Source organism: Hemitrygon akajei, chromosome 24, assembly GCF_048418815.1.
Source record: "Hemitrygon akajei chromosome 24, sHemAka1.3, whole genome shotgun sequence".
NCBI classification, from domain to species: domain Eukaryota; kingdom Metazoa; phylum Chordata; class Chondrichthyes; order Myliobatiformes; family Dasyatidae; genus Hemitrygon; species Hemitrygon akajei.
The window spans coordinates 27,154,071-27,180,832 of NC_133147.1; the positions used below are offsets into that span (position 1 = coordinate 27,154,071).

Consider the following 26,762-nt stretch of genomic DNA (forward strand, 5'->3'; position numbering starts at 1 on the left):
TCCGGGGTTGGGAATGGGAGGTGTCTTCTGTCTGGAAATCACCTGTGAAAAGCTGCAGGAATGTCTGCCGGTGAGTAGACGTCTAGTCGAGCGGTGGGGGGGGGGGTGGGGGGGGGATCCTGACTCTGGGAGGTGTCCCGAGACCCTTGTGTTGGGTCCCCGAAATCCCAACCTCTCAATCTCTCTCTCTCTCTCTCTCTCTCTCTCTCTCCTCTCTCTCTCTCTCTCTCTCTCTCTCTCTCTCTCTCTCTCTCTCTCTCTCTCTCTCTCCCCCCTTCCCCCCCCCACTATCTCACCGTTTAACGTCTCCCTCTCCCTCTCATACCTGCTTTCCTCATCTCTGTTTCCATCCCTCCAACCCACTCTCCCTCTCCTTCTTCCTCTCCTCTCCACTTTCCCCCCTCTCTGTCTCTCCCTCTCCTTCGTCCTCTCCTCTCCACTTTCCCCCCCTCTCTGTCTCTCCCTCTCTCCCCTGCTCCCTCCCTTCCCCTCACCACACTCTCTTCCCCCTCTTGCCCCTCTCCTCCAGTTCTGGGACGAGGGTGACACAGTTCTGGGACGAGGAAGTTAGATATGGCCCTTGTGGCTAAAGCGATCGGGGGTATGGAGAGAAAGCAGGTACAGGGTTCTGAGTTGGATGATCAGCCATGATCATACTGAATGGGGGTGCAGGCTCGAAGGGCCGAATGGCCTACTCCTGCACCTATTTTCTATGTTTCTATGTTTCTCCCTGAAACCACGGCACAGACACACCCTTGTACGGATCTCAGCCCGACCCTGGCAATCTGGGAGCGTTGCCGGTGATTAACGACTGGAGGCCGCTCTGCCCAGCACCCGGTGCTCTCCCATTGGTCAGTCCGTTCCTGGCCATCGCTCCCCTCGTCCCTCCAAAACGTTCCGATAGAATCCCCTTAGAAACGTGCCCCTCCCAACTTAAACCTGTAGTTTGACACCTCCCTTCCCTCGGGGAGACTGTGATTGTCCACCATATCTCAGCCCTCATGAGGTCACCCCCTCAGCCTCCTCCACTCCAGAGAACACTGTCCCAGCCTCTCAATCCCCCCCAGTCCCGGGAAAATCCCGGTGAACCTTTCCTGGCCCCTCTCCAGCTTAATGACTTCTTTCCAGGAGCTGGGTGACCAGACCTGCTCCCAATACCCCAGACGTTATGGGCTTGCTGCATTCCCAGTTTCCGGAGGAAAGAGGTGATTTATCCGTACCTATGCATGAAAGCCAGCTGATTCCAGGAATGAGACTCCCCTTCCCGGAATCGTCAGGAGTTGGGATGTGGGTGATGGGGACGACACAGAGGGAGAAGGAAATAGGGGAGGGGAAGAGTGAGACAAAGAGTGTGAGGATAGGGGGGGAGAGGGAGGTGGGAGAAGGGGTGGGGGTGTGAGGATAGGGGTGAGAGGGAGGTGGGAGTTGGAGTGGGGGTGCGAGGGAGGTGGGAGAAGGGGTGGGGGTGTGAGGGAGGTGGGAGAAGGGCTGGGGGTGTGAGGATAGGGGTGAGAGGGAGGTGGGAGAAGGGGTGGGGTTGTGAGGATAGGGGTGAGAGGAGGTGGGAGAGGGGTGGGGTGCGAGGGAGGGGGTGTATGGAAGTGACTGGCCCGAATGTTTGGAAGATGATTTGGGAAATCGGAAAGGTCAGGAACAGGCCGAATCGAGGTGGTGCCGTCCAGCCTGTGGAAGATTTCGCACTGGGCCAGAGTGGAAAGGTCAGGGTGTCGAGGTCGGAGGTGAGGGATGGGCCGGTTCAGGTCACTGCTCCACGACCTTTACTCGGCTCTGCACTGAACTGAGGGTCTGTGGACAAAATGCTCGGGGGGTGTCAGTTCTGAACGACATTTGTCTGTATTCATTGTTCACAAGGTTTCTGCTTTTTCTCTCTCTTTGCCCCCTGGGGGGGATGACGATCTTTGTTAAGGGTTTTATTGGGTATCTTTGTCTTGTGGCTGCCCGTTAGGAGACAGATCTCAAGCTTGTACAACGAGTATATACTCCGATTCTAAAATGTACTTCGGATTCTCTGAGAGAGAGGATATCACGAAGCTGGAGAGGGGGCTTTCATTGAAAATGCTGGTGGAACTGAGCAGGCCAGGCAGCATCTGTGGGAAAATGTACGGGCTGAGACCCCTGAAACGTTGTCTGTACTTTTACTGGACCCTCCAACAAACTGCAATTGACCATAAGACATAAGATCCAAATTAGGCCATTCAGCCCATTGAGTCTGCTGCACCATTCCACCCCATCCACCTGCCTTCTCCCCGTAACCTTTGACACCTCAATTAATCAAGTACATGTCAACCTCCGCTTTAAATATAGCCAAAGACTCGGCCTCCACAGCTGCCTGTGGCAATGAACGGGCTCAAGAATCCCTCCTCACCTCTCTTTCACCATCCTCTGCAAGTTCCAAGTTGCAAACTTCCGCAGCCGTCCCATTGAAAGTGTCCTGACTGGTCGCATCACCGTCTGGTTCAGCAATTCCAACGTGCAGGGGCGCCAGTAGCTGCAGAGAGTGGTGGGTGGATCAGGGCACAACCTTCCCCCACCGTCTGTCGTATCTGCAGGAGACGTTGCCACAAGAAAGCAACATGGATTATCAAAGGAATCCCAAACGACCCACCTACTCACAGCTCCCACTGGGCAGGAAGTACAGATGCCCCACATCAGGGACAACAGTCCCACATCACCAGGCTCAGGGACAACAGTCCTACATCACCAGGATCAGGGACAACAGTCCCACATCACCAGGCCCTGGACAACAGTCCCACATCACCAGGATCAGGACAACAGTCCCACATCACCAGGCTCAGGGACAACAGTCCCACATCACCAGGATCAGGACAACAGTCCCACATCACCAGGCTCAGGGACAACAGTCCCACATCACCAGGATCAGGAACAACAGTCCCACATCACCAGGCTCAGGGACAACAGTCCCACATCACCAGGCTCAGGAACAACAGTCCCACATCACCAGGCTCAGGGACAACAGTCCCACATCACCAGGATCAGGAACAACAGTCCCACATCACCAGGATCAGGGACAATATTCCCACCTCACCAGGATCAGGGACAACAGTCCCACATCACCAGGCTCAGGAACAACAGTCCCACATCACCAGGCTCAGGGACAACAGTCCCACATCACCAGGCTCAGGGACAATGATTTCCCTTCAAGATTTCGATTCTTAAACCAGCCGGAAGAACTCTAATCACGACCCGGTACAGCAACACTGTGACCACTTCGACTTCATTGTACTAAATTTCTTCATCTTAACCCTGTCACCCCGACTGGGGCAGAGGCTGCCGTCCGCAGTTCGTCAGAGTCCTCTGTCCTGGGCCAGTCTTTCTAGTCCATGTAAGGCCCAGTGTATGCCGTTCGGCCCATCAATTCTGTTCCACCATTTCATCATGGCTGACCAGTTTCCTGCTGAGCCCCATTAAGTTGCCTTCTCCCCGTAATCTTTCACTGATCGAGAATCTACCAGCTCCCCTTAATTGCCTCTATTTTGAGGGTGTGCCCTCTGGTCCTAGACTCCAGCACCATAGGAAACATCCTCTCCATGTCCACTGTATCGGGGCCTTTCAACATTCAATACGTTTCAATAAGATCCCCCCTCATTCTTCGAAATTCCAGTGAATACAGGCCCAAAGTCATCAAACGCTCCTGACATGATAACCCTTTCCTGGAATCATTCTCGTAAACCTCCTTTGAACCCTGTCCAACGTCAGCAGATCCTTTTTTAGATAAGGCCCCCCAAACTGCTGACTACTCTCCAAGTGAGGTCTCACCAGTGCCTCGTTGAGCCTGAACATTGCATCCTTGCTTTGACGTTTTAGTCCTTTCAAAATGATTGCTAACTGTGGAAGAAATTTTGTTCCTAGCTGGAGACTAAGGGGTTATAGAGTTTTTCCTTCACAGCAGTGTTCCGTACTTGAACTGTGGAAGAAAATTCCCGGAGCCGACGCTGTATTGAGCAAGAAAGGGTTAATGACCTTCAAATGTAAAATCTAAGTCTACTGTGACTAATGTACTCTGTGCTGCTGGCAATGTGTCTTTCAGTCAGGCTGATTAAAATAACTATGCTTGTATTTGTTGTTTGATGAATCGTCACGTCTGATATACTCTTTTAGCCTGTCTGATATACTCCTTTGAGAGATTAACACTGTTGTAAGTGTGTAACTGCCCGAGGACATATCCTGCAACTTTGCTACTCAGCAGAACGGCCATTGAAGTTCCTCCTTCTGATTTACGTGTTTTTCTCCCGTGTACGTGGGATATAAACAAGAGCGAGAACCATTGTCAGACAGAGTCTCGGAACTCTCCACGATATCGTTACAATAAAGACATTCTGAAGCGATCTCCCTCCGTGTCCAAGTAATACCTTTTCCGCAACTCTAACATTTACCCTCCTTGCCACAGACTCAGGCTGAAAATTACCCTTTAGAGAATCCTGCATGAGGATCCTAAGCCCCTTCGCACCTTGGATTTCTGTCTGTTCTCTTCGATTAGAAAATAGTCTATGCTTTTATTCCTTCCAGTAACGTGCATGAGCATTTAGGTTCAAAGCAAGTCTATTATCAAAGTATATATTTGTCACCATGTACAACCCTGAGATCTGTTTTCTTGTGGGCATACTCAACAAGAATATCGAATAATAACTAGAGCAGAATTATTGAAAGACCACCCAATTAGGGCATTAAACCAAAGGACAGATACAACAAGTTGCAGAAATACAAAAAGAAGAAATAATAATAAATAAATAAGTGAGAATGAGATGAAGAGCCCTTGAAAGTGGGTGCATAGGTTACGGGAAGAGTTCAGTGACGGGGCAAGTGAAGTTATCCCCTCTGATTGAAGAGCCTGATGTTTGGGATAGTGACTGTTCCTGAACCTGGTGACGTGACTCCTCCCTTCACTGGCTTTCAATGAGATCCCCGCACCTCAGGTCTTCCCTCTCGCAGGGACGAGGTACTGTTGCCGCTTCCACAGCTCTGGGTTTCTACGGGGAGGGGTTGTGAGCCCCACGTCCAACCCTCTTCCCTTCACAGCCGGGTTTGCGACCGTCCGCAGGGGAGTTGAAATTAACTCATGGTCTTAATATTTATTATTTATTCTGTTATTATTACTATTTCCATGACTTCCCTCTTGCACATTGGTCGTTTTTCACAGTTTGTGTTTATGTGACGTTTTCTATTCTTTCTAACGTGTTTCTTACTATTTACTGTGAATGCCCTCAAAAACAATGAACCTCAGGGTAGTCTATGGTGACGTAGACATTATTTACTTTGAACTTTGGAAGGAATGGCAGTGGACAGGCTGTGGTGAAGAGCGTTTTTGAGTGAAGATTTCCCTCTGGTTCAGGAGCCTGTTGGTTGAGGGGTAATAACTGTTCCTGAAATCTAGTCTTTCTCTCAACTATACGCTCCAGGGCTTCATTGACCTTGAATTTGTTTCCTCAGAAGTGGACAGCTGTGCCTTGGAGTCCCCTCGTCAGGGCAATGATGTGTCGTCGTCGTCACCGAGAGCCTCTGGGCCGCAGGATCAGGTGGGTCAGGGAGGAGGGGGTGGACGCGTCTGGTGAAACGGTTTGAGCTCATTACACAGCAGAGGGCGGTGGGGGGGAAGGAGTCCATTAAACAGCATGGGCGTTGACCACACCCTGGGTGCGGCGTCACATGGGCGTCCAACTGGCAGGTCAAAGAGGAGCGAGGCCGGGGGGTGGTAGTCAGGTGTCGGGCTGGCAGACCGGCGAATACGTTGGGGGAGGGGGGGCTGGAGGTCCTGTCATCGGTGAGACCGGAGGCTGAGGCCTAGTTTTCAGGGTTCCATTATCGGTGAGTCCAGTGTTCATAGTCTAGAGTTCAGGTCCTCGTTCATTGTTGTCTGCAGTTCCTACATTGATACTGAAGACTGAGTCCCGAAGAGCAGTAGGAGGCCCAAAGACCAGACAGCCGTCCAGGTCGGGGCCTGAAGACTGGTTAGAGGCCTGGGTCAAGGCCCAAAGACCAGACAGCGGTCCAGGTCGAGGCCTGAAGACTGGTTAGAGGCCTGGGTCAAGGCCCAAAGACCAGACAGCGGTCCAGCTCGAGGCCTGAAGACTGGTTAGAGGCCTGGGTCAAGGCCCAAAGACCAGACAGCGGTCCAGGTCGAGGCCTGAAGACTGGTTAGAGGCCTGGGTCAAGGCCCAAAGACAAGACAGCGGTCCAGCTCGAGGCCTGAAGACTGGTTAGAGGCCTGGGTCAAGGCCCAAAGACCAGACAGCGGTCCAGGTCGAGGCCTGAAGACTGGTTAGAGGCCTGGGTCAAGGCCCAAAGACCAGACAGCGGTCCAGGTCGAGGCCTGAAGACTGGTTAGAGGCCTGGGTCAAGGCCCAAAGACCAGACAGCGGTCCAGGTCGAGGCCTGAAGACTGGTTAGAGGCCTGGGTCAAGGCCCAAAGACCAGACAGCGGTCCAGGTCGAGGCCCGAAACCAGAAGGAGTCCTGGGTCGAGGCCTGAAGGCCAGTAGGTGGCCCAGACGCTGGTTAGAGGCAGCGGCCAGATAGCCGTCTGGATCAAGGCCCGATTGAGGCACAAAAATGGGATGCCCACAACTCACTAACCCTAACCTAGATGACTTCGGAATGTGGGAAGAAACCCACATGGTTGTGGGGAGAACATACAGTGTGAAGGGGGCAGGGAGATAGGAACCAAAAGGGGAAGGGAGTGGGAAGCTCCAGAGAGACAATCTGTAATGATCAATGAACCAATTGTTTGGAATTAAATGATCTTGCCTGGTGTCTCAGGGCTGGGTGTGTCTGCACCAGCACCAACCCCCCCCACCCGTGGAGCTCCTTCTCTGCCACCTGTCCCACACCCCTCCACCCTCGCCATTCCCAACACCCTTTGCTCCCTGTGACCTCCATCTCAGAGGCCAATCTTAGGCTGTCTTTAAAGAGGGTGAACCCTCGCAAGGCGGAAGGTCCACATGGAATACCTGGTAAGGCTCTGAGAACTTGTGCTAACCAACTGGCAGGAGTATTCGAGGATATTTTCAACCTCTCACTGCTACGGGCGTAAGTTCCCACGCTTCAAAAAGGCAACAATTATGCCAGTGCTTAAGATGAAAAATGTGAGCTTCCTTAATGACTATTGCCCAGTAGCACCCACATCGACAGTGATGAAATGCTTTGAGAGGTTGGTCATGACTAGACTGAACTCCTGCCTCAGCAAGGACCTGGACCCATTGCAATTTGCCTATCACCACAATAGGTCAACGGCAGACACAATCTCAATGGGTCTTCACAGGGCCGAAGACAACCTGGACAATACAAACCCCTCTGTCAGGATGCTGTTCATCGACTATAGCTCAGCATTTAACACCATCATTCCCACAATCCTGACTGAGAAGTTACAGAACCTGGGCCTCTGTACCTCCCTCTACAACTGGATCCTCGGCTTCCTAACCGGAAAACCACAATCTGTGTGGATTGTGATAAAATCTCCTCCTCGCTGATGATCAACACTGGTGCACCTCTCTCTGTAGCCATGACTGTGCGGCTAGGCAAAGCTCAAATACCATATATAACTTTGCTGATGTTACAACCATCGTTGGTAGAATCTCAGGTGGTGACGAGAGGGCGTACAGGAGTGAGATATGCCAATTAGTGGAGTGGTGTCACAGCAACAACCTGGCACTCAACATCAGTAAGACAAAAGAGCTGATTGTGGACTTCAGGAAGGGCAAGATGATGGAACACATACCAATCCTCATAGAGGGATCAGATGTGGAGAGTGAACAGTTTCAAGTTCCTGGGTGTCAAGATCTCTGAGGATCTAACCTGGTCCCAACATTTCGATGCAGTTATAAAGAAGACAGCGATTATACTTCATTAGGAGTTTGAAGAGATTTGGTATGTCAACAAAAACACTCAAAAACTTCTATAGATGTACCGTGGAGAGCATTCGGACAGGCTGCATTCTGTGTGGTATGAGAGAGGGGGCCTACAGCACGGGACCAAAAAAAGCTGCAGAGATTTGTAAATTTAGTCGGCTCCATCTTGGGCACTAGCCTACAAAGTACACAGGACATCTTCTAGGAGTGGTGTCTCACAAAGGCAGTGTCCATTATTAAGGACATGTACCCAGCACCCAGGGCATGCCCTTTTCTCACTGTTACCGTCAGGTAGGAGGTACAGAAGCCCGAAGGCACACACTCAGTGATTCAGAAACAGCTTCTTCCCCTCGGCCATCCGATTCCAAAATGGACGTTGAACCCGTGAACACTACCTCACTTTTTTAATATATATTATTTCTGATTTTGCAGAATTTTAAATCTATTCTATATACGTATATTGTAATTGATTGATTTATTTATTCTTCTATATTATGTATAACATTCAGCTGCTGTTGCTAAGGTAACGAATTTCACGACACATGCTGCTGATAACAAACCGGATTCTGATCTACAAACTGGCTCTCCGTTCCATGTAGACGATTACTGTACTGTGCAAAAGTCCTGTTCACTCTAACAGGAGGAAATCTGCAGATGCTGGAAATCCAAGCTACACACACAAAATGTTCCTGTTCACCCTCGCTATATATACGTGCCTAAAGCTTTTGCACATTACTGTACAAACCCCTTACAGGCAGCGGCAGGAATTGAACCCAGATTGCTGGCGCTGTGAAGGCGTTACGCTAACCACGAAGCTACTGCAGATTCATTCATTGAAGCTGTTCAGGGGTTTGTAGGTAATGGTGGGGCAGGAATGTGACGTGACGTTTCCCGTGTTCCATCCCACAGGATGACCGCTACAACATGTCCGGAGTAAGGAAGGCCTTCATCCTCTGCGTCACAGAGGGGAGAGAAGGGGCTGAAACAGATCTGAATAATCTCCAGGAAATATTGCAGAGCTTGGGTTTCGAAGTGTCTGAGTGTATCGACCCGACTGGCGAGGTGAGGTATCTTCATAGTGATCGTTCACTGCACAGGGTCAATATTTCCCACTCACTCTCAGAGAAACTGGGGGTATATCACCTGCTTCCCCCCCCCCCCCCCCACCGTGTTGGGAAAGAGATTCTCAGATTTGAGAAGGGTCGAAATCGGAACAACTTGAACACGTGAACAGTGAGGAGGAGATGCCGCCTCTTTACACTGTGGCTGTGCCAAGATGGTCTGGAGCAGGCAGCAGGGATCTACCAGCTGCTATGAGAAAGACGAAGATGGACCGGCCGTGGTAAAATGGCGGAGCAGACTCCATGGGCCAAACGGCATAATTCTGCTCCTTCGTCTTAAAGTCTTATGATCAAACCCCGGCATCTGCTTGGCCGAGGATTGCTCTGATCTCCCGGGAGGGGTGGGACACGCAGTGACGGACAACGAGTGAGACCCCAGTGAAGGATTCCCAAAACGTGCTGCCCCAGTTCCATTTGCCTGTACTTGGCCCGTGTCATAGGATACCACCCACCGCGTGACAATTTACCAATTTACTAACTTCTTATCGTTTTCTGTTTTTACGACTTCAATTTACTGAAAAGATATGTATGGGTGGGAAGCAGCTCTAATGTTTAGACTGTGCTTGTTGTTGTGTAGTTAATATTTCAGTAATCCTGTGTATATACTGGCTGATTAAACATTCCTGTTCATTTAAATAATCCATTACAGGTTATATGTATAAATACGTGAATTGCACACTTCTGTCGTATTCAATGCAGTTTGCCCTCTCCAGGAAGGGTGTTGAGGTATTGGAGAGGGGGCAGAAGGGGATTACCAGAATATTGCCTGGTTTAGAGGGCCTGAGCTATCACGAGAGGCTGGATAAACTTGGGTGGTTTTCCCTGGAGTGCCGGAGGCCGAGGGGGATCTGATAGAGGTTTACAAGATTATGAGAGGCATCGATAGAGTAGACAGGGAGTATCTGTTTCCCAGGGTGGAGATGTTTAATACCAGAGGGGCATGCATTGAAGGTGAGAGGGGCTGGGTTGAAAGGGGTAAGTTTTTTACCCAGTGCCTGCAATGCACTCCCTGCTGTGGTGGTAGAGGCAAACACATTAGAGGTTTCTAACAGCCGTTCGGATCGGCAGGTAAATGTGAGGAAGATGGAGGGATTAGTGATTGGGTGTATTTGATTTACTTTTCAGCTGGGTCAGCATAACATTGTGGGCCGAATGGCCTGTTCCTGTGCTGTACTCTTCTACGTTCTATCATTGTGGTGAACTACATTTACCTGTCTGGACACGCCCCTCTGCTGACTGCTCCTGTGGCTCCTCCCACAGACCCCCTGCTGACTGCTCCTGTGGCTCCTCCCACAGACCCCCTGCTGACTGCTCCTGTGGCTCCTCCCACAGACCCCCTGCTGACTGCTCCTGTGGCTCCTCCCACAGACCCCTGCTGACTGCTCCTGTGGCTCCTCCCACAGACCCCTGCTGACTGCTCCTGTGACTCCTCCCACAGACCCCCTGCTGACTGCTCCTGTGACTCCTCCCACAGACCCCCCCCCCCCCGCTGACTGCTCCTGTGGCTCCTCCCACAGACACCTGCTGACTGCTCCTGTGGCTCCTCCCACAGACCCCCGCTGACTGCTCCTGTGGCTCCTCCCACAGACCCCCTGCTGACTGCTCCTGTGGCTCCTCCCACAGACCCCTGCTGACTGCTCCTGTGACTCCTCCCACAGACCCCCTGCTGACTGCTCCTGTGGCTCCTCCCACAGACACCTGCTGACTGCTCCTGTGACTCCTCCCACAGACACCTGCTGACTGCTCCTGTGGCTCCTCCCACAGACCCCCGCTGACTGCTCCTGTGGCTCCTCCCACAGACCCCCCGCTGACTGCTCCTGTGGCTCCTCCCACAGACCCCCCCCCCCCCCGCTGACTGCTCCTGTGGCTCCTCCCACAGACACCTGCTGACTGCTCCTGTGGCTCCTCCCACAGACCCCCGCTGACTGCTCCTGTGGCTCCTCCCACAGACCCCCGCTGACTGCTCCTGTGGCTCCTCCCACAGACCCCCCCCCCCCCGCTGACTGCTCCTGTGGCTCCTCCCACAGACACCTGCTGACTGCTCCTGTGGCTCCTCCCACAGACCCCCTGCTGACTGCTCCTGTGGCTCCTCCCACAGACCCCCGCTGACAGCTCCTGTGACTCCTCCCACAGACACCTGCTGACTGCTCCTGTGGCTCCTCCCACTGACCCCTGCTGACAGCTCCTGTGACTCCTCCCACAGACCCCCTGCTGACTGCTCCTGTGGCTCCTCCCACAGACCCCCTGCTGACTGCTCCTGTGGCTCCTCCCACAGACCCCTGCTGACTGCTCCTGTGGCTCCTCCCACAGACCCCCTGCTGACAGCTCCTGTGACTCCTCCCACAGACCCCTGCTGACAGCTCCTGTGGCTCCTCCCACAGACCCCTGCTGACTGCTCCTGTGGCTCCTCCCACAGACCCCCTGCTGACTGCTCCTGTGACTCCTCCCACAGACCCCCTGCTGACTGCTCCTGTGACTCCTCCCACAGACCCCTGCTGACTGCTCCTGTGACTCCTCCCACAGACCCCCTGCTGACAGCTCCTGTGGCTCCTCCCACAGACCCCTGCTGACTGCTCCTGTGACTCCTCCCACAGACCCCTGCTGACTGCTCCTGTGACTCCTCCCACAGACCCCCTGCTGACAGCTCCTGTGGCTCCTCCCACAGACCCCTGCTGACTGCTCCTGTGACTCCTCCCACAGACCCCCTGCTGACAGCTCCTGTGACTCCTCCCACAGACCCCCTGCTGACTGCTCCTGTGGCTCCTCCCACAGACCCCTGCTGACAGCTCCTGTGACTCCTCCCACAGACCCCCGCTGACAGCTCCTGTGACTCCTCCCACAGACCCCTGCTGACTGCTCCTGTGACTCCTCCCACAGACCCCCTGCTGACAGCTCCTGTGACTCCTCCCACAGACCCCCTGCTGACTGCTCCTGTGGCTCCTCCCACAGACCCCCTGCTGACTGCTCCTGTGGCTCCTCCCACAGACCCCTGCTGACTGCTCCTGTGGCTCCTCCCACAGACCCCCTGCTGACTGCTCCTGTGGCTCCTCCCACAGACCCCTGCTGACTGCTCCTGTGACTCCTCCCACAGACCCCCGCTGACAGCTCCTGTGACTCCTCCCACAGACACCTGCTGACTGCTCCTGTGGCTCCTCCCACTGACCCCTGCTGACAGCTCCTGTGGCTCCTCCCACAGACCCTGCTGACTGCTCCTGTGGCTCCTCCCACTGACCCCCCCCCTGCTGACAGCTCCTGTGACTCCTCCCACAGACCCCCTGCTGACTGCTCCTGTGGCTCCTCCCACAGACCCCCTGCTGACTGCTCCTGTGGCTCCTCCCACAGACCCCTGCTGACAGCTCCTGTGACTCCTCCCACAGACCCCTGCTGACTGCTCCTGTGGCTCCTCCCACAGACCCCCTGCTGACTGCTGCTGTGGCTCCTCCCACAGACCCCTGCTGACAGCTCCTGTGACTCCTCCCACAGACCCCTGCTGACTGCTCCTGTGGCTCCTCCCACAGACCCCCTGCTGACTGCTCCTGTGACTCCTCCCACAGACCCCCGCTGACAGCTCCTGTGACTCCTCCCACAGACACCTGCTGACTGCTCCTGTGGCTCCTCCCACTGACCCCTGCTGACAGCTCCTGTGACTCCTCCCACAGACCCCCTGCTGACAGCTCCTGTGGCTCCTCCCACAGACCCCTGCTGACAGCTCCTGTGACTCCTCCCACAGACCCCCGCTGACAGCTCCTGTGACTCCTCCCACAGACACCTGCTGACTGCTCCTGTGGCTCCTCCCACTGACCCCCTGCTGACTGCTCCTGTGGCTCCTCCCACTGACCCCTGCTGACTGCTCCTGTGGCTCCTCCCACAGACCCTGCTGACTGCTCCTGTGGCTCCTCCCACTGACCCCCTGCTGACTGCTCCTGTGGCTCCTCCCACAGACCCCCTGCTGACTGCTCCTGTGGCTCCTCCCACAGACCCCCTGCTGACTGTTCCTGTGGCTCCTCCCACTGACCCCCCGCTGACTGCTCCTGTGGCTCCTCCCACAGACCCCCTGCTGACTGCTCCTGTGGCTCCTCCCACAGACCCCTGCTGACTGCTCCTGTGGCTCCTCCCACAGACCCTGCTGACTGCTCCTGTGGCTCCTCCCACTGACCCCTGCTGACTGCTCCTGTGGCTCCTCCCACAGACCCCTGCTGACTGCTCCTGTGACTCCTCCCACAGACCCCCCGCTGACAGCTCCTGTGGCTCCTCCCACAGACCCACTGCTGACTGCTCCTGTGGCTCCTCCCACTGACCCCCTGCTGACTGCTCCTGTGGCTCCTCCCACTGACCCCCTGCTGACTGCTCCTGTGACTCCTCCCACAGACCCCTTGCTGACTGCTCCTGTGGCTCCTCCCACTGACCCCCTGCTGACTGCTCCTGTGGCTCCTCCCACTGACCCACTGCTGACTGCTCCTGTGGCTCCTCCCACAGACCCTGCTGACTGCTCCTGTGGCTCCTCCCACTGACCCCCTGCTGACTGCTCCTGTGGCTCCTCCCACAGACCCTGCTGACTGCTCCTGTGACTCCTCCCACAGACCCCCTGCTGACTGCTCCTGTGGCCCCTCCCACAGACCCCCTGCTGACTGCTCCTGTGGCTCCTCCCACAGACCCCCGCTGACTGCTCCTGTGACTCCTCCCACAGACCCTGCTGACTGCTCCTGTGGCTCCTCCCACAGACCCCCTGCTGACTGCTCCTGTGACTCCTCCCACAGACCCTGCTGACTGCTCCTGTGGCTCCTCCCACAGACCCCTGCTGACTGCTCCTGTGACTCCTCCCACAGACCCCCTGCTGACTGCTCCTGTGACTCCTCCCACAGACCCTGCTGACTGCTCCTGTGGCTCCTCCCACAGACCCCTGCTGACTGCTCCTGTGACTCCTCCCACAGACCCTGCTGACTGCTCCTGTGGCTCCTCCCACAGACCCTGCTGACAGCTCCTGTGACTCCTCCCACAGACACCTGCTGACTGCTCCTGTGGCTCCTCCCACAGACCCCCGCTGACTGCTCCTGTGACTCCTCCCACAGACCCTGCTGACTGCTCCTGTGGCTCCTCCCACAGACCCTGCTGACAGCTCCTGTGACTCCTCCCACAGACCCCTGCTGACTGCTCCTGTGGCTCCTCCCACTGACCCCCTGCTGACTGCTCCTGTGACTCCTCCCACAGACCCCCCCCCGCTGACTGCTCCTGTGGCTCCTCCCACAGACCCCCTGCTGACTGCTCCTGTGGCTCCTCCCACTGACCCCCCCCTGCTGACTGCTCCTGTGGCTCCTCCCACTGACCCCCTGCTGACTGCTCCTGTGGCTCCTCCCACTGACCCCCCCTGCTGACTGCTCCTGTGGCTCCTCCCACAGACCCCCCGCTGACTGCTCCTGTGACTCCTCCCACAGACACCTGCTGACTGCTCCTGTGGCTCCTCCCACTGACCCCCTGCTGACTGCTCCTGTGGCTCCTCCCACAGACCCCCTGCTGACTGCTCCTGTGGCTCCTCCCACTGACCCCCCCCTGCTGACTGCTCCTGTGGCTCCTCCCACAGACCCCCCGCTGACTGCTCCTGTGGCTCCTCCCACAGACCCCTGCTGACTGCTCCTGTGACTCCTCCCACAGACCCCTGCTGACTGCTCCTGTGACTCCTCCCACAGACCCTGCTGACTGCTCCTGTGGCTCCTCCCACAGACCCCCTGCTGACTGCTCCTGTGGCTCCTCCCACAGACCCCCTGCTGACTGTTCCTGTGGCTCCTCCCACAGACACCTGCTGACTGCTCCTGTGGCTCCTCCCACAGACCCCCCACTGACTGCTCCTGTGGCTCCTCCCACGGACCCCCCACTGACTGCTCCTGTGGCTCCTCCCACAGACCCTGCTGACTGCTCCTGTGGCTCCTCCCACTGACCCCCTGCTGACTGCTCCTGTGACTCCTCCCACAGACACCTGCTGACTGCTCCTGTGACTCCTCCCACTGACCCCCTGCTGACTGCTCCTGTGGCTCCTCCCACTGACCCCCTGCTGACTGCTCCTGTGACTCCTCCCACAGACACCTGCTGACTGCTCCTGTGGCTCCTCCCACTGACCCCTGTCTGACTGCTCCTGTGACTCCTCCCACTGACCCCCTGCTGACTGCTCCTGTGGCTCCTCCCACAGACCCCTGCTGACTGCTCCTGTGACTCCTCCCACAGACCCCTGCTGACTGCTCCTGTGGCTCCTCCCACAGACCCCTGCTGACTGCTCCTGTGACTCCTCCCACAGACCCCCTGCTGACTGCTCCTGTGGCTCCTCCCACAGACCCCTGCTGACTGCTCCTGTGGCTCCTCCCACTGACCCCTGCTGACTGCTCCTGTGGCTCCTCCCACAGACCCCCTGCTGACTGCTCCTGTGGCTCCTCCCACAGACCCCCTGCTGACTGCTCCTGTGGCTCCTCCCACAGACCCCTGCTGACTGCTCCTGTGGCTCCTCCCACTGACCCCCCCGCTGACTGCTCCTGTGGCTCCTCCCACTGACCCCCTGCTGACTGCTCCTGTGACTCCTCCCACAGACCCCCTGCTGACTGCTCCTGTGGCTCCTCCCACAGACCCCTGCTGACTGCTCCTGTGGCTCCTCCCACTGACCCCCTGCTGACTGCTCCTGTGGCTCCTCCCACTGACCCCCTGCTGACTGCTCCTGTGACTCCTCCCACAGACCCCCCGCTGACTGCTCCTGTGACTCCTCCCACAGACCCCCCGCTGACTGCTCCTGTGGCTCCTCCCACTGACCCCTGCTGACTGCTCCTGTGGCTCCTCCCACAGACCCCTGCTGACTGCTCCTGTGGCTCCTCCCACTGACCCCTGCTGACTGCTCCTGTGGCTCCTCCCACTGACCCCTGCTGACTGCTCCTGTGGCTCCTCCCACAGACCCCTGTATAAAGGTGATGGGGCACTGCTCCCCCCTCAGTCTCCAGGATGCTGTGTGGTGGTCTCCTGCAGCTAATAAAAGCCTGTCGTTCGCCTCCCGTCTCCGAGAGTTATTGATGGTGCATCAATCATTCTACCACGTGACACGTGCACGCCTTGCATGAAGTAATCCCAAAGTTAGACCCACATTCCCGGACTCCCGTGTCTTCCTTTGAATTAGTTTAATGTTTTGAAATGTCAAACCTGTACTGGTACCTGAGGGAACCCAGTTTGGATCCAGGGCGAGGAGTGATGGTCCCTCGAGCCGTGGCCGGAGGGGCAGTAAACAGGGGCATTCACACCTTGGCTCTTCACGCAGGAAATCCTCTCCTCCCTGGAGAAGTACCGAGACAGCATCGAGGACGAAGTCTGCTGCTCCTTCGTGTTCATTCTGGCGCACGGGTCGGAGGGCAAGGTGAAGGGTCGTGACGGTGAAGAGGCTGACCTTGAGGAGATCTTCAACATGTTCAACAACCAGAAGTGTCTTAGTCTGCAGCAGAAACCCAAGGTGTTCGTCATCCAAGCCAGCCGAGGAGGTGAGACCAGAGAGACAGAGAGAGATACACACAGACAGGCAGAGAAAGAGAGGAAAGCAAAGAGACAGAAAGAGTGACACAGACAGACAGGGAGACAGGGAGACAGACAGAGAGAGTGACAGAGACAGGGAGAGAGAGGAGAGAGGGAGACAGAGACAGGGAGACAGACAGAGAGAGTGACAGAGAGGGATAGATAGACAGGCAGAGAGAGAGCGGAAGATGAGATGGGGAGAGACAGGCAGTCAGAGTAAGAGACAGGGAGATTGTGTGAGAGAGACAGAGATATGAGATATGACAGACACTCGGTGAGAGAGAGAAGGAGACTGAGAGGAGAGCGGGCAAACCAGAGGTGAGGAAAGGGGGAAAGAGAGGGAATGATACGAGAGTGATGGGGGAAGGTGAGATGACGGAGGGGGACGAGAGGAAAAGGGAATGAGAAGGAATGGGAAGGGTTTACAGGGGAAATGAGTGGAACAAGCAACTTGGGGAACTTAGGCAAACCCTTTTCACGCACCACACCCACCTCCATAACGGGGGTGAGAGAGGGTAGAGACAGAGAGAGGTGAGGGAAATGAAGAGGGAGAAAGAGAGAAGGAAACAGAGGGTTGAGGAGACAGAGAGAGAGAGAGAGAGAGAGAGAGTGACAAAGAGGGAGAGGTACAGGGGTCTCGGGACTATTTCCAAATACAGCTTTCCCCAATCACCCAGATACGTACTGACGGGTGGAAGATATTCCTGTACCACTCCGACAGGACCAACACCCCCCACACAACAGGAAGATGTGTCCTTCCTCAGTACTGGCACAGGGTTAATCAGGGTCAGGTGAGAGGAGTGGGGTAGGGTGAGGGAGATGGGGTGGGGATATTGGGGTGAGAGGAATGGGTGATGGGGTGGGATAGGGGATAGGGTGAGGGTTTTGGGGTGGGGGATAGGGTGAGTGGGATGGAGTGAGGGGATAGGGTGGGGTGCTGGGGTAAGGGTATGTGAGTGGGATGGAGTGAGAGTATCTGAGGGGATAGGGTGAAGAGATAGGGTGAGGGTGTTGGAGGGGGGATAGGGTGAGGGGATGTGGTGAGGGTGTTGGGGGGATAGGGTGAGGGGATGCGGTGAGGGTGTTGGAGGGGGGATAGGGTGAGCAAGTAGGGTGAGGGTGGAGGGCAGATAGGGTGAGGGAATGGAGTGGTTTCCCTGAGGTCCACAGGACCAGGAATGCTGCTATTTGGATCAGGATTTGTCGCTTCCTGCATTCAATATACTCCAGGCTCATCCTGTCTCTCGATTGCAATTCCTGCTCTCTCCGCTCACCCCTTGGCACCTCTCGTGGCTGGAATTTTCTCCGGCGACACGGTTACCGTGACTCCATTGCAGTGCGGTGACCCGGGTTCGATCACCGTCACTGTCAGTAAGGAGTTTCTGCGTTCTCACCGTAACCGCGTGGGAGCAGATTCCATTCGTTTACCATTCGGAGAGGGAAGGAATTTTTCATCTCATTTCAAATTGGTTCCACCTGTGCCCTGAGCCCCATCCCCAATCCCACCCAGAGACAAAAGAACCAGACCCCTCCCAGAGTTTACACACAACCTGTTCTTTGCAATTCTGCGATGGGACAGTGTGGAGGGAGCTTCACTCTGTGTCTGACCCCGGGAGTGTGTGATGGGATGGTGTGGAGGGAGCTTCACTCTGTGTTTGATCCCGGGAGTGTGTGATGGGACGTTCTGGAGGGATATTCACTCTGTGTCTGACCCCGGGAGTGTATGATGGGACGGCGTGGAGGGAGCTTCACTCTGTGTCTGACCCCGGGAGTGTGTGATGGGACGGTGTGGAGGGAGTTTCACTCTGTGTCTGACCCCGGAAGTGTGTGATGGGACGGTGTGGAGGGAGCTTCACTCTGTGTCTGACCCCGGGAGTGTGTGATGGGACAGTGTGGAGGGAGTGTGTGATGGGACGGTGTGGAGGGAGCTTCACTCTGTGTCTGACCCCGGGAGTGTGTGATGGTTCACTCTGTGTCTGACCCCGGGAGTGTGTGATGGGACAGTGTGTAGGGAGTTTCACTCTGTGTCTGACCCCGGGAGTGTGTGATGGGATAGTGTGGAGGGAGCTTCACTATGTGTCTGTCCCCGGGAGTGTGTGATGGGACAGTGTGTAGGGAGTTTCACTCTGTGTCTGACCCTGGGAATGTGTGATGGGACAGTGTGGAGGGAGTTTCACTCTGTGTCTGACCCCGGAAGTGTGTGATGGGACGGTGTGGAGGGAGCTTCACTCTGTGTCTGACCCCGGGAGTGTGTGATGGGACGGTGTGAAGGGAGATTCACTCTGTGTCTGACCCCGGGAGTGTGTGCTGGGACAGTGTGGAGGGAGCTTCACTTTGTGTCTCACCCCGGGAGTGTGTGATGGGACGGTGTGGAGGGAGCTTCACTCTGTGTCTGACCCCGGGAGTGTGTGATGGGACGGTGTAGAGGGAGCTTCACTCTGTGTCTGACCCTGGGAGTGTGTGATGGGACGGTGTGGAGGGAGCTTCACTCTGTGTTTGACCCCAGGAGTGTGTGATGGGACGGTGTAGAGGGAGCTTCACTCTGTGTCTGACCCCGGGAGTGTGTGATGGGACGGTGTGGAGGGAGTTTTTCTCTCTGTCTGAGTCCGGGATTGTTTGTTGGGAAGGTGTGTGGGGAATTTTACTCTCTGTCTAACTCTGAGAATGTGTGATGAGATATATAATGGAAAGTTCTGATGTATTTCTCTAGTTAAGCAAGACTGTGGTACTGATTTGGCCGGCTTCCGTGCTTTTCCTTCGGAACCTGAGAAACTCCCGATGGTTTCGGACACCTTTGTCGTGTATCCCTCACGACCAGGTTAGTTGTGTCCTTGCTCCATCGTCAATCCCAATCCGCCCTGAGTCTGCTCTTCCCTGTCCTGATCACCAACAACATTCCAATCTGGAATATCTAACCTTCGCTCTTGTGTTGGACTACAATTCCATAATCCCCAATTGCTTGGTCTTTCCCTGCTCACCATTCCTGATTTCTGACCCATATCCAGATCTTCCACATCCCAGACTCAAACCAAAATCTGAAATGCCATCCCCATTTTTCCTAATCCCACCCCAAAGCGTCGACAATTCCAATCTTCACAACCTCCATTCCAATCTTACAATCCCCATCCCAAAGCATCCGCAATTCCAGATTTACCTATTTTCCCAATCCCCATCCAAAAGTCTCAACAATGCTCGGCTTCCAAGTCACCGTCTCAAAGCATCCTCAATTCCAGTCTTCCAAATCCCCATCCCAATCTACCTCGTCACCATCCCAACGCCTCCTCCAACGCAATCTTTGCAATACACTTCCCAAACAATGCATAATCCCTGTCTGCACAATCCCCACCACAAAGCATCCACAATTCCACCTTCCCATACCAACCCAAAACACCCAGGATTCCACTCTTCCCTGTCCTCGTTCCAAAGCGTCTGCAATCCCAGTTTTCCCAATCCCCATCCCAAAACATCGACAATTTCAGATCTCCCTGACCCAAATCCCAACCGAGGAGACGCCCCATCTTCTGCTCCCAAACTCCTGGATTTCTTCCAGGTCCGATTTGGTGACATGCATAGCAAGATCCCACAGGCTGTGATTGTTGGCCCCCTCTGGGTGCCTTGGTCGTCCTAGGTCCCTCTCTATCCTCCATCCCAGGCAGGGAGTCTCGCTCAGCGCTGAGGCCATACTGGAGCAATAGATTTCTTGATATTGTGGGGAGGGGTGTTTTGAGGGCGATGGCAGGCAGTACAGTTGTCTTTCCTATGAATGGTTGTGGGCCGAGTGGCCTCCTAGTGGTCATCTTCGGTCAGAGTTCACCTGTCCATTTTTGCCCTTTTCGCCGCTGGTGATTAGAGCAGGAATGAACGTCCTTCATCTCTGGCAGTATTCAGGACTCCCTTCGTCATGTCAGATTCCTCTCGGTTTCCACGACTGTCAGTCACTCAAGTCCCGGGTGGAAACTCAGGAAGACCATCGCTCTCAGATGTACAAACTCCATTTCCAGAAAAGTTGGGATATTTTCCAAAATGCAATAAAAGCAAAAATCTGTGCTATGTTAATTCACGTGAACCTTCATTTAACTGACAAAATTACAAAGAAAAGATTTTCAATAGTTTTACTGACCTACTTAATTGTATTTTGTAAATATACACAAATTTAGAATTTGATGGCTGCAACACACTCAACAAAAGTTGGGACAGAGGCATGTTTACCATTGTGTTACATCACCTTTCCTTTTAATATCACTTTTTAATTGTTTTGGAACTGAGGATACTAATTGTAGTAGATTTGCAATTGGAAGTTTTGTCCATTCTTGCTTAATATCAGACTTCAGCTGCTCAACAGTCCGTGGTCTCCGTTGTCTGATTCTCCTCTTCATGATGCGCCATACATTTTCCATAGGAGAGAGATCTGGACTGGCAGCAGGCCAGTCAAGCACACGCACTCTGTGTCTACAAAGCCACGCTGTTGTAGCCCGTGCAGAATGTGGTCTGGCATTGTCCTGCTGAAATAGCATGGACGTCCCGGGAAGAGACATTTCTAGATGCAGCGACGGACTGTGTTAAGTGACAATGGTTTTCCAAAGTACTCCCGAGCCCAGGTGGCTATAATTGTCACAGTAGCATGACGGTTTCTTAGGCAGTGCCGCCTGAGGGCTTGAAGATCACGGGCATTCAACAGTGGTTTCCGACCTTGCCCTTTACGCACTGAGATGTCTCTGAATTCTCTGAATCTTTTCACAACATTATGTACTGTAGATGTTGAAAGACCTAAATTCTCTGCAATCTTGTGTTGGGAAATGTTCCTTTTGAACTGACTAACAATTCTCTCACGAATTTTGGCACAAAGGGGTGAGCCACGACCCACCCTTGCTTGCAAAGACTGAGCCTTTGATGGACACTACTTTTATACCCAGTCATGATACCTCACCTGCTACCAATTAGCCTGCTTAATGTGGAGTCTTCCAAACCGGTGTTACTTGAATATTCTGTGCACTTTTCAATCTTATTTTAACTCTGTCCCAACTTTTGTTGAGTGTGTTGCAGCCATCAAATTCTAAATTTGTGTATATTTACAAAATACAATTAAGTAGGTCAGTAAAACTATTGAAAATCTTTTCTTTGTACTTTTGTCAGTTAAATAAGGGTTCACGTAAATTAACATATCACAGATTTTTGTTTTGATTGCATTTTGGAAAATATCCCAACTTTTCTGGAAATGGGGTTTGTAGAAGGATTCTTCTTTGCTGTTTCTGTAATAATTTTGTTTACCAGTCAGGGTTGAAGCTGGAGGAGCAGCGAGCCATTCTTAGCCTCACTTCTACCCTTTGACCTGCTTGGCATGGGTGACCCTGCCAAGAGGCAAAGCACAAAACCCTGAGACCCGCCAACAGAGCTCTCTCCGGGTCATCGAAGCATGCAAGTCTCCAAACCCTACGACGAGGTTGTGGTCCTCTTCGAGGGCAGCAGAGCGAGGGAACACAATAACGACGCGGAATAAAGTGTTACAATTACAGAGAGAGTGCAGTGCAGGCAGACAATAAGGTAAATTTTGAGATCCATTTAGCGTTCTAGGGAGATGCTCAGTGGTTTGCCATGTGTTCCCTTGTCTTACCTTTCCTGAAGTCTACAACCAGTTCTTTTCCAACTGTAACAATGAAAGATTGAAAATCTCTTTAAACGCACCCGCCAGTTGATTGACACAGGTTTACAGAATCTTACCAGAAACTCCATGTTACCATGCGAGGGGTTACCTCCTGAAAGACCCTTGGCTTGAACATTGAATTCTCCAACTTCCGGTAATTCCCTCCCCCTCCCTTCCCCCATCCCAGTTTCACTCCAGCTGCCTGTCATGGTTCCGCCTCCTTCTACTACCCATAGTGCTTTCCCCTTACATTCCTTCTTCATCTCTCCTGCCTATCCCCTCCCTGCTTCCCCTCCCTCACCCCTTGATCTTTCCCCTTACTGGTTTTTCACCTGGCACCTACCAGCCTTCTCCTTCCCACCTTCTTTATAGGGCCCCTGCCCCGTCCCTCTTCAGTCCTGACGAAGGGTCTCGTCCCGAGATGTTGACTGTTCGTTTCCACGGATGCTGCCCGACCTGCTGAGTTCCTCCAGTGACTTGTGCGTGTTCCTCCTGAAAGACAGCTTCTGAGACAGAGATCACAGGATCAACGGGTGTAGAAGGGATCTTCACTGCTGTAGTTTTATTCTCCCTTTCAAATCGAGCAAAAAAGACATTGAGCTTCACTGCGAGTGACGAAACGTGGCCATTTATACTGTCGGGTTTCACTTTTTAGGAAGTAATGGCCTGCAAACTCTGCCAGAGTGGACATGCATCCAATTTCATCTCCAATCTTATTCAGAATTGTTCCTTAGCTCTTGAAATAATGCTCTGGAAATCGTACCTGCTTTTTCTTGTACAGACCTGGGTCGCCAGACTTAAATGCCACAGATCTAGCCCTCAGCAGACCACGAACCTCCCGGTTCATCCACGGCTTTTCATTTGGGTATGGATGGTATGTTCTCGTAGACACACACTCACCCACACAGGTTTTGATGAAGTCAGTGACAGCTGTGGTGTACTCAATCAGACCCGGAGATGAATCCCTGAGTACAGTCCAGTCCGTCGATTCAAAGCAATCCTGTAAGCGATCTTGCCCCTCCCTCGTCCATACCCTCTTGCTCCTCACTGCTGGTGCTGATAATAAACGAATTGAGAGGCTCCCTGTTCCCACCCTGTCCTCCATCCTAATTGCTCTGTGATTCCTCTGCAGGTTACGTGGCCTATCGGCACACAGCTCAGGGATCATTCATGATCACGTTCATGACGGAGGTCTTCAAAAGCCACGGGAACCAGGAGCATCTGTATGACCTGTTCGTCAGGGTAAGACAGAGTTAGGCGATTGGGGTGTGAGGGAAGAGGGAGGGAGATTGATTTATCCCTCAGCCCCCTCGAGTGGTACTCAGAGGGGAGAAGGTCCTCGTTTCCCTTGTTTGCCAGTTGGAATATGTCGGAGGAACTCAGCAGATCAGGCAAAGACTATGGACTGGAATAAACAGTCGACGTTTCAGGCTAAGACCCTTCATCGGGACTGGAAAGGAAGGGGGAAGAAGCCGAACAAAAAGGTGGGGAAGGGGAAAGGGGAGGAGCAAAGGTTGGCAGGAGACAGGCGAGGCAGGAAGCAAGAATCTGGGAGGTGATTGGTGGAAGAGGGAAAGGGCTGAAGAAGGAGGAATCTGATAGGAGAGGGCAATGGATCATGGGAGAAAGGGAAGGAGGAGGGACACCAGCTGGAAGTGATGGCAAGTGAGGAGAAGAGAAGGGGTAATAGGCGAGCCAGAATGGGGAATGAAGAGAGAAGGGGAGGGGAGAAATTACCGGAGGTTAGAGAAATCAGTGTTCATACCACCAGGTTGTGGACCATCCCGATGGAATAGGAGGTGTTTCTCCTCCAACCTGAGTGTGGCCTCGTCACGGCAGGAAAGGAGGCCGTGAAGTAACATGTCGGAAAGGGAATGGGGGAGGAATTTAAACGAGTGGCCACCTGCCTGTTGTGGGGGATGGAGTGAAGGTGCTGAAAGAAGCCCCCCCCCCACCCCCCGACCTACGTTGGGTCTGACCGATGGAGATTTCCAGCATCAGTAGAATCTCTGGTGTTTGTGTTGGGTTTACCTGTTGGGCCTTGAATTCCTGCTGGCCTGTTCTCCGGCTGAACCAACATGATTGGGTCTTTCAGGTGAGCCGACGGATGGTGAGCGGAAATTATAACGGAAACAAGACCACTCTGGTGATGGAATCGACCCTGACCAAGGCCGTCTACCTCAAACGCACCTGATACTGAAGATTGAGACACTCCGCCCATCCCCCTTCCCTCCCCCCTCCCTCTCTCCCCACTCCCCACCTGCCCTCTCCTCTACCCTTCTGCCCTCTTCACTCCCCCACCTCCTCTCCCCCTTTGCCTCCTCTCCTCTCCCCTCCCCCTCCGTTCCACAGAACACACTTCCTCAGACTCACTTCCGCTGACTCCTGTTTCATTGTGAGAGCTCGGGCCCCTGTGGAGTTTGTCGATTTGGGTGGATGTCCTGCGTCGAGTGATTATGAATTGGAATAAATCGGAATATTTAACTCTGATGTAGAACTTTCTGACCATTTATTCACTTCTGGGCTCTCGATGTCTCACGTTTCCCCACTCAGCTGCCTCCTCGCCCCGGAACCACTGTGGGGAAGGGGCTCCCATTGTGCTGTTGTAGAGGGAGTTTGAGGAGTCAGACCCATCGATGATTCTGTATTTCCAAAAAGGATGGTGGACCTCTTTTTGCTGGAGTTTACAGAATGGGGGGGGGGGGGGGGGAGGTGCTGGGAGGGTCACATTGAAACCTGCACTGAACAATAGTATTTTTTGAAAGTGTTGATTCCTCTGAAATTTTTTGTGGTTATGCTGGACCGTTTGACGGGGAACACAAATGTAATTTCAGACCACTTGTATCATGTAGGAATTTGGAGAAACAGGGAATTAACTTTCATTGAATATAATGTGTGTAATTGCATAACGGTGTTGATCAACTAATAGATCAACTAAGCTAAAAATGTTTTGTTGATGAATTTCATTTGTGTTCAGTGTCTGAGGCTTCTCGCTGAAGTTTCCAACAACAATCAGCCAGCATTGATGGATTCCACTTGCCCTGATACCACAATGTCCTGGTGAAACCTGTCACCGTGCTCGTCACTGACAGCGACAAGATCGACCGGGAAGAAGTCTAAATGGGAATTCAGAAAATGAATCTTTAGTGACGTTGCACTTCATGGTTTTGTACGCTTGAAGCACGTTGTCAGCCAGTTGAACATAGTTTGTGTTCTGTGGTTGCCAAGGAAATTTCCAACAACAGCCTTGAATGTTGGATTTCCTCCGGTCCCACTGGAAGTTCTTCGAATGGCCTGAGACTGACGACCCGTTTGATTTGTGGACCAACAACAAATGCCTCTTGGCATCAGATGTGCTGATTTGAATTATGAATCGAAATAACAAATATAGGTGATTTTTTCAAATGGTGTGTGATAGGAACATTTTAATGGTGATTTTCATGATCAGCAGCCCAAAATCCATGATTCACCCATAAATATTCAGGAAGCAGGATCTTTCTTGTCTCGTTTTATCAAAGATTGAAAGTGTTAAGAGTGGTGGAGAGGATGTTTCTTGCGGTGAGGGAGTCTAGGACCAGAGGGCACAGCCTCAGAATGGAAGAATTGAGGGAGGGACTTTAGGAGGGAGCGAGTTTGAATTTCAATCGGTACACTTAATGTCAGAGAGATGTTTACAAAATACATCCTGAAATTCTTTTTCATCGACAAAAACAGAGGAGTGCCCCAAAGTCTGAATGACAGTTAAATGCTAGAACCCCAAAGCCCCCCCAGCTCCCCCTCCCATGTAGAAACAGCAACAAGGCAGTGACCCCCCACCCCCAGCAGCCAAAAATCATCGGCACCCTCCACCGAGCGTTCAAGCAAGGCATCAGAAGAGACACGGGCTTGCAGTACCCCAAAGACTACTCGTTCACCCGGTATTCGCCACACCACAGGCTCTCTCTCTCCCTGATAAGGGAAAAAGGGGTGTCCCCGTTTTACAGCGACAGGGGAGACGTAACAAACAATTCACCGATTCATGGGGTTAAAATTGAGCTGCAAAGGAAACATGGAATTGCTCGGTGGGGATCAAAGTGGAAACAGAAGGTTGCAGCCACACACAGAGCTCCTGGTGTGGCCTCCTGTATATCGGGGAGACCCGACGCAGACTTCGCCGAGCCCCTAGGCTCCGTCTGCCAGAAAAAGCCGCATCTCCCAGCGGCCGCCCATTTGAATCCCACTTCCCATTGTCAGGACTCCTCGCCTGTCAGGATAAGCAACACCACATATTCCGTCTGGGAGTCGATGTCTCGAACTTCCAGTAACTGCTCCGTTCCCCATTCCTGTTTCGCTCCCTCCCCTCATCTCTTTACCTGCCGATTCTCCCCCTCTCTCTCCCATGGCTCTCTGTCCTCTTCTATCAGACTGCCCCTTCTCCAGCCCGGTATCTCTGTCACCAATCAACTCCCCTGCTCCTGAACCAGGGAGATGGTGACTGACTGTGGGGTGGTTGGGTGTACCAGAGATCGGCAGGAGTCGGAGTACACAGGACTGATGGACGAGTTTGTGGAGTGGTGGGGGAGAATTCACCCACTCCTGAATGTGT

At 53.7% G+C, this 26,762-nt stretch overlaps 1 protein-coding gene across 1 annotated transcript; it reads left to right on the forward strand.

The window, feature by feature from the left end:
• LOC140715599 (caspase-14-like) lies at positions 1-24,667 on the forward strand. The gene is made up of 7 exons (XM_073027966.1): positions 1-70; positions 5,470-5,555; positions 8,792-8,944; positions 16,289-16,505; positions 19,247-19,354; positions 23,310-23,419; positions 24,273-24,667. Exons 1-7 carry the CDS (start codon positions 61-63, stop codon positions 24,369-24,371), a joined length of 783 nt encoding a protein of 260 aa, XP_072884067.1. The 5' UTR covers positions 1-60; the 3' UTR covers positions 24,372-24,667.
• The last annotated feature ends 2,095 nt before the right edge of the window (positions 24,668-26,762 follow it).

Bases quoted from the DNA above. Each gene is read 5' to 3' on its own strand.
- LOC140715599 (XM_073027966.1), top strand. The intron at 19,355-23,309 runs GTTAGTTGTGTC...ATTCCTCTGCAG, and splicing joins CGTGTATCCCTCACGACCAG to GTTACGTGGCCTATCGGCAC. The intron at 23,420-24,272 runs GTAAGACAGAGT...TGGGTCTTTCAG, and splicing joins TGTATGACCTGTTCGTCAGG to GTGAGCCGACGGATGGTGAG.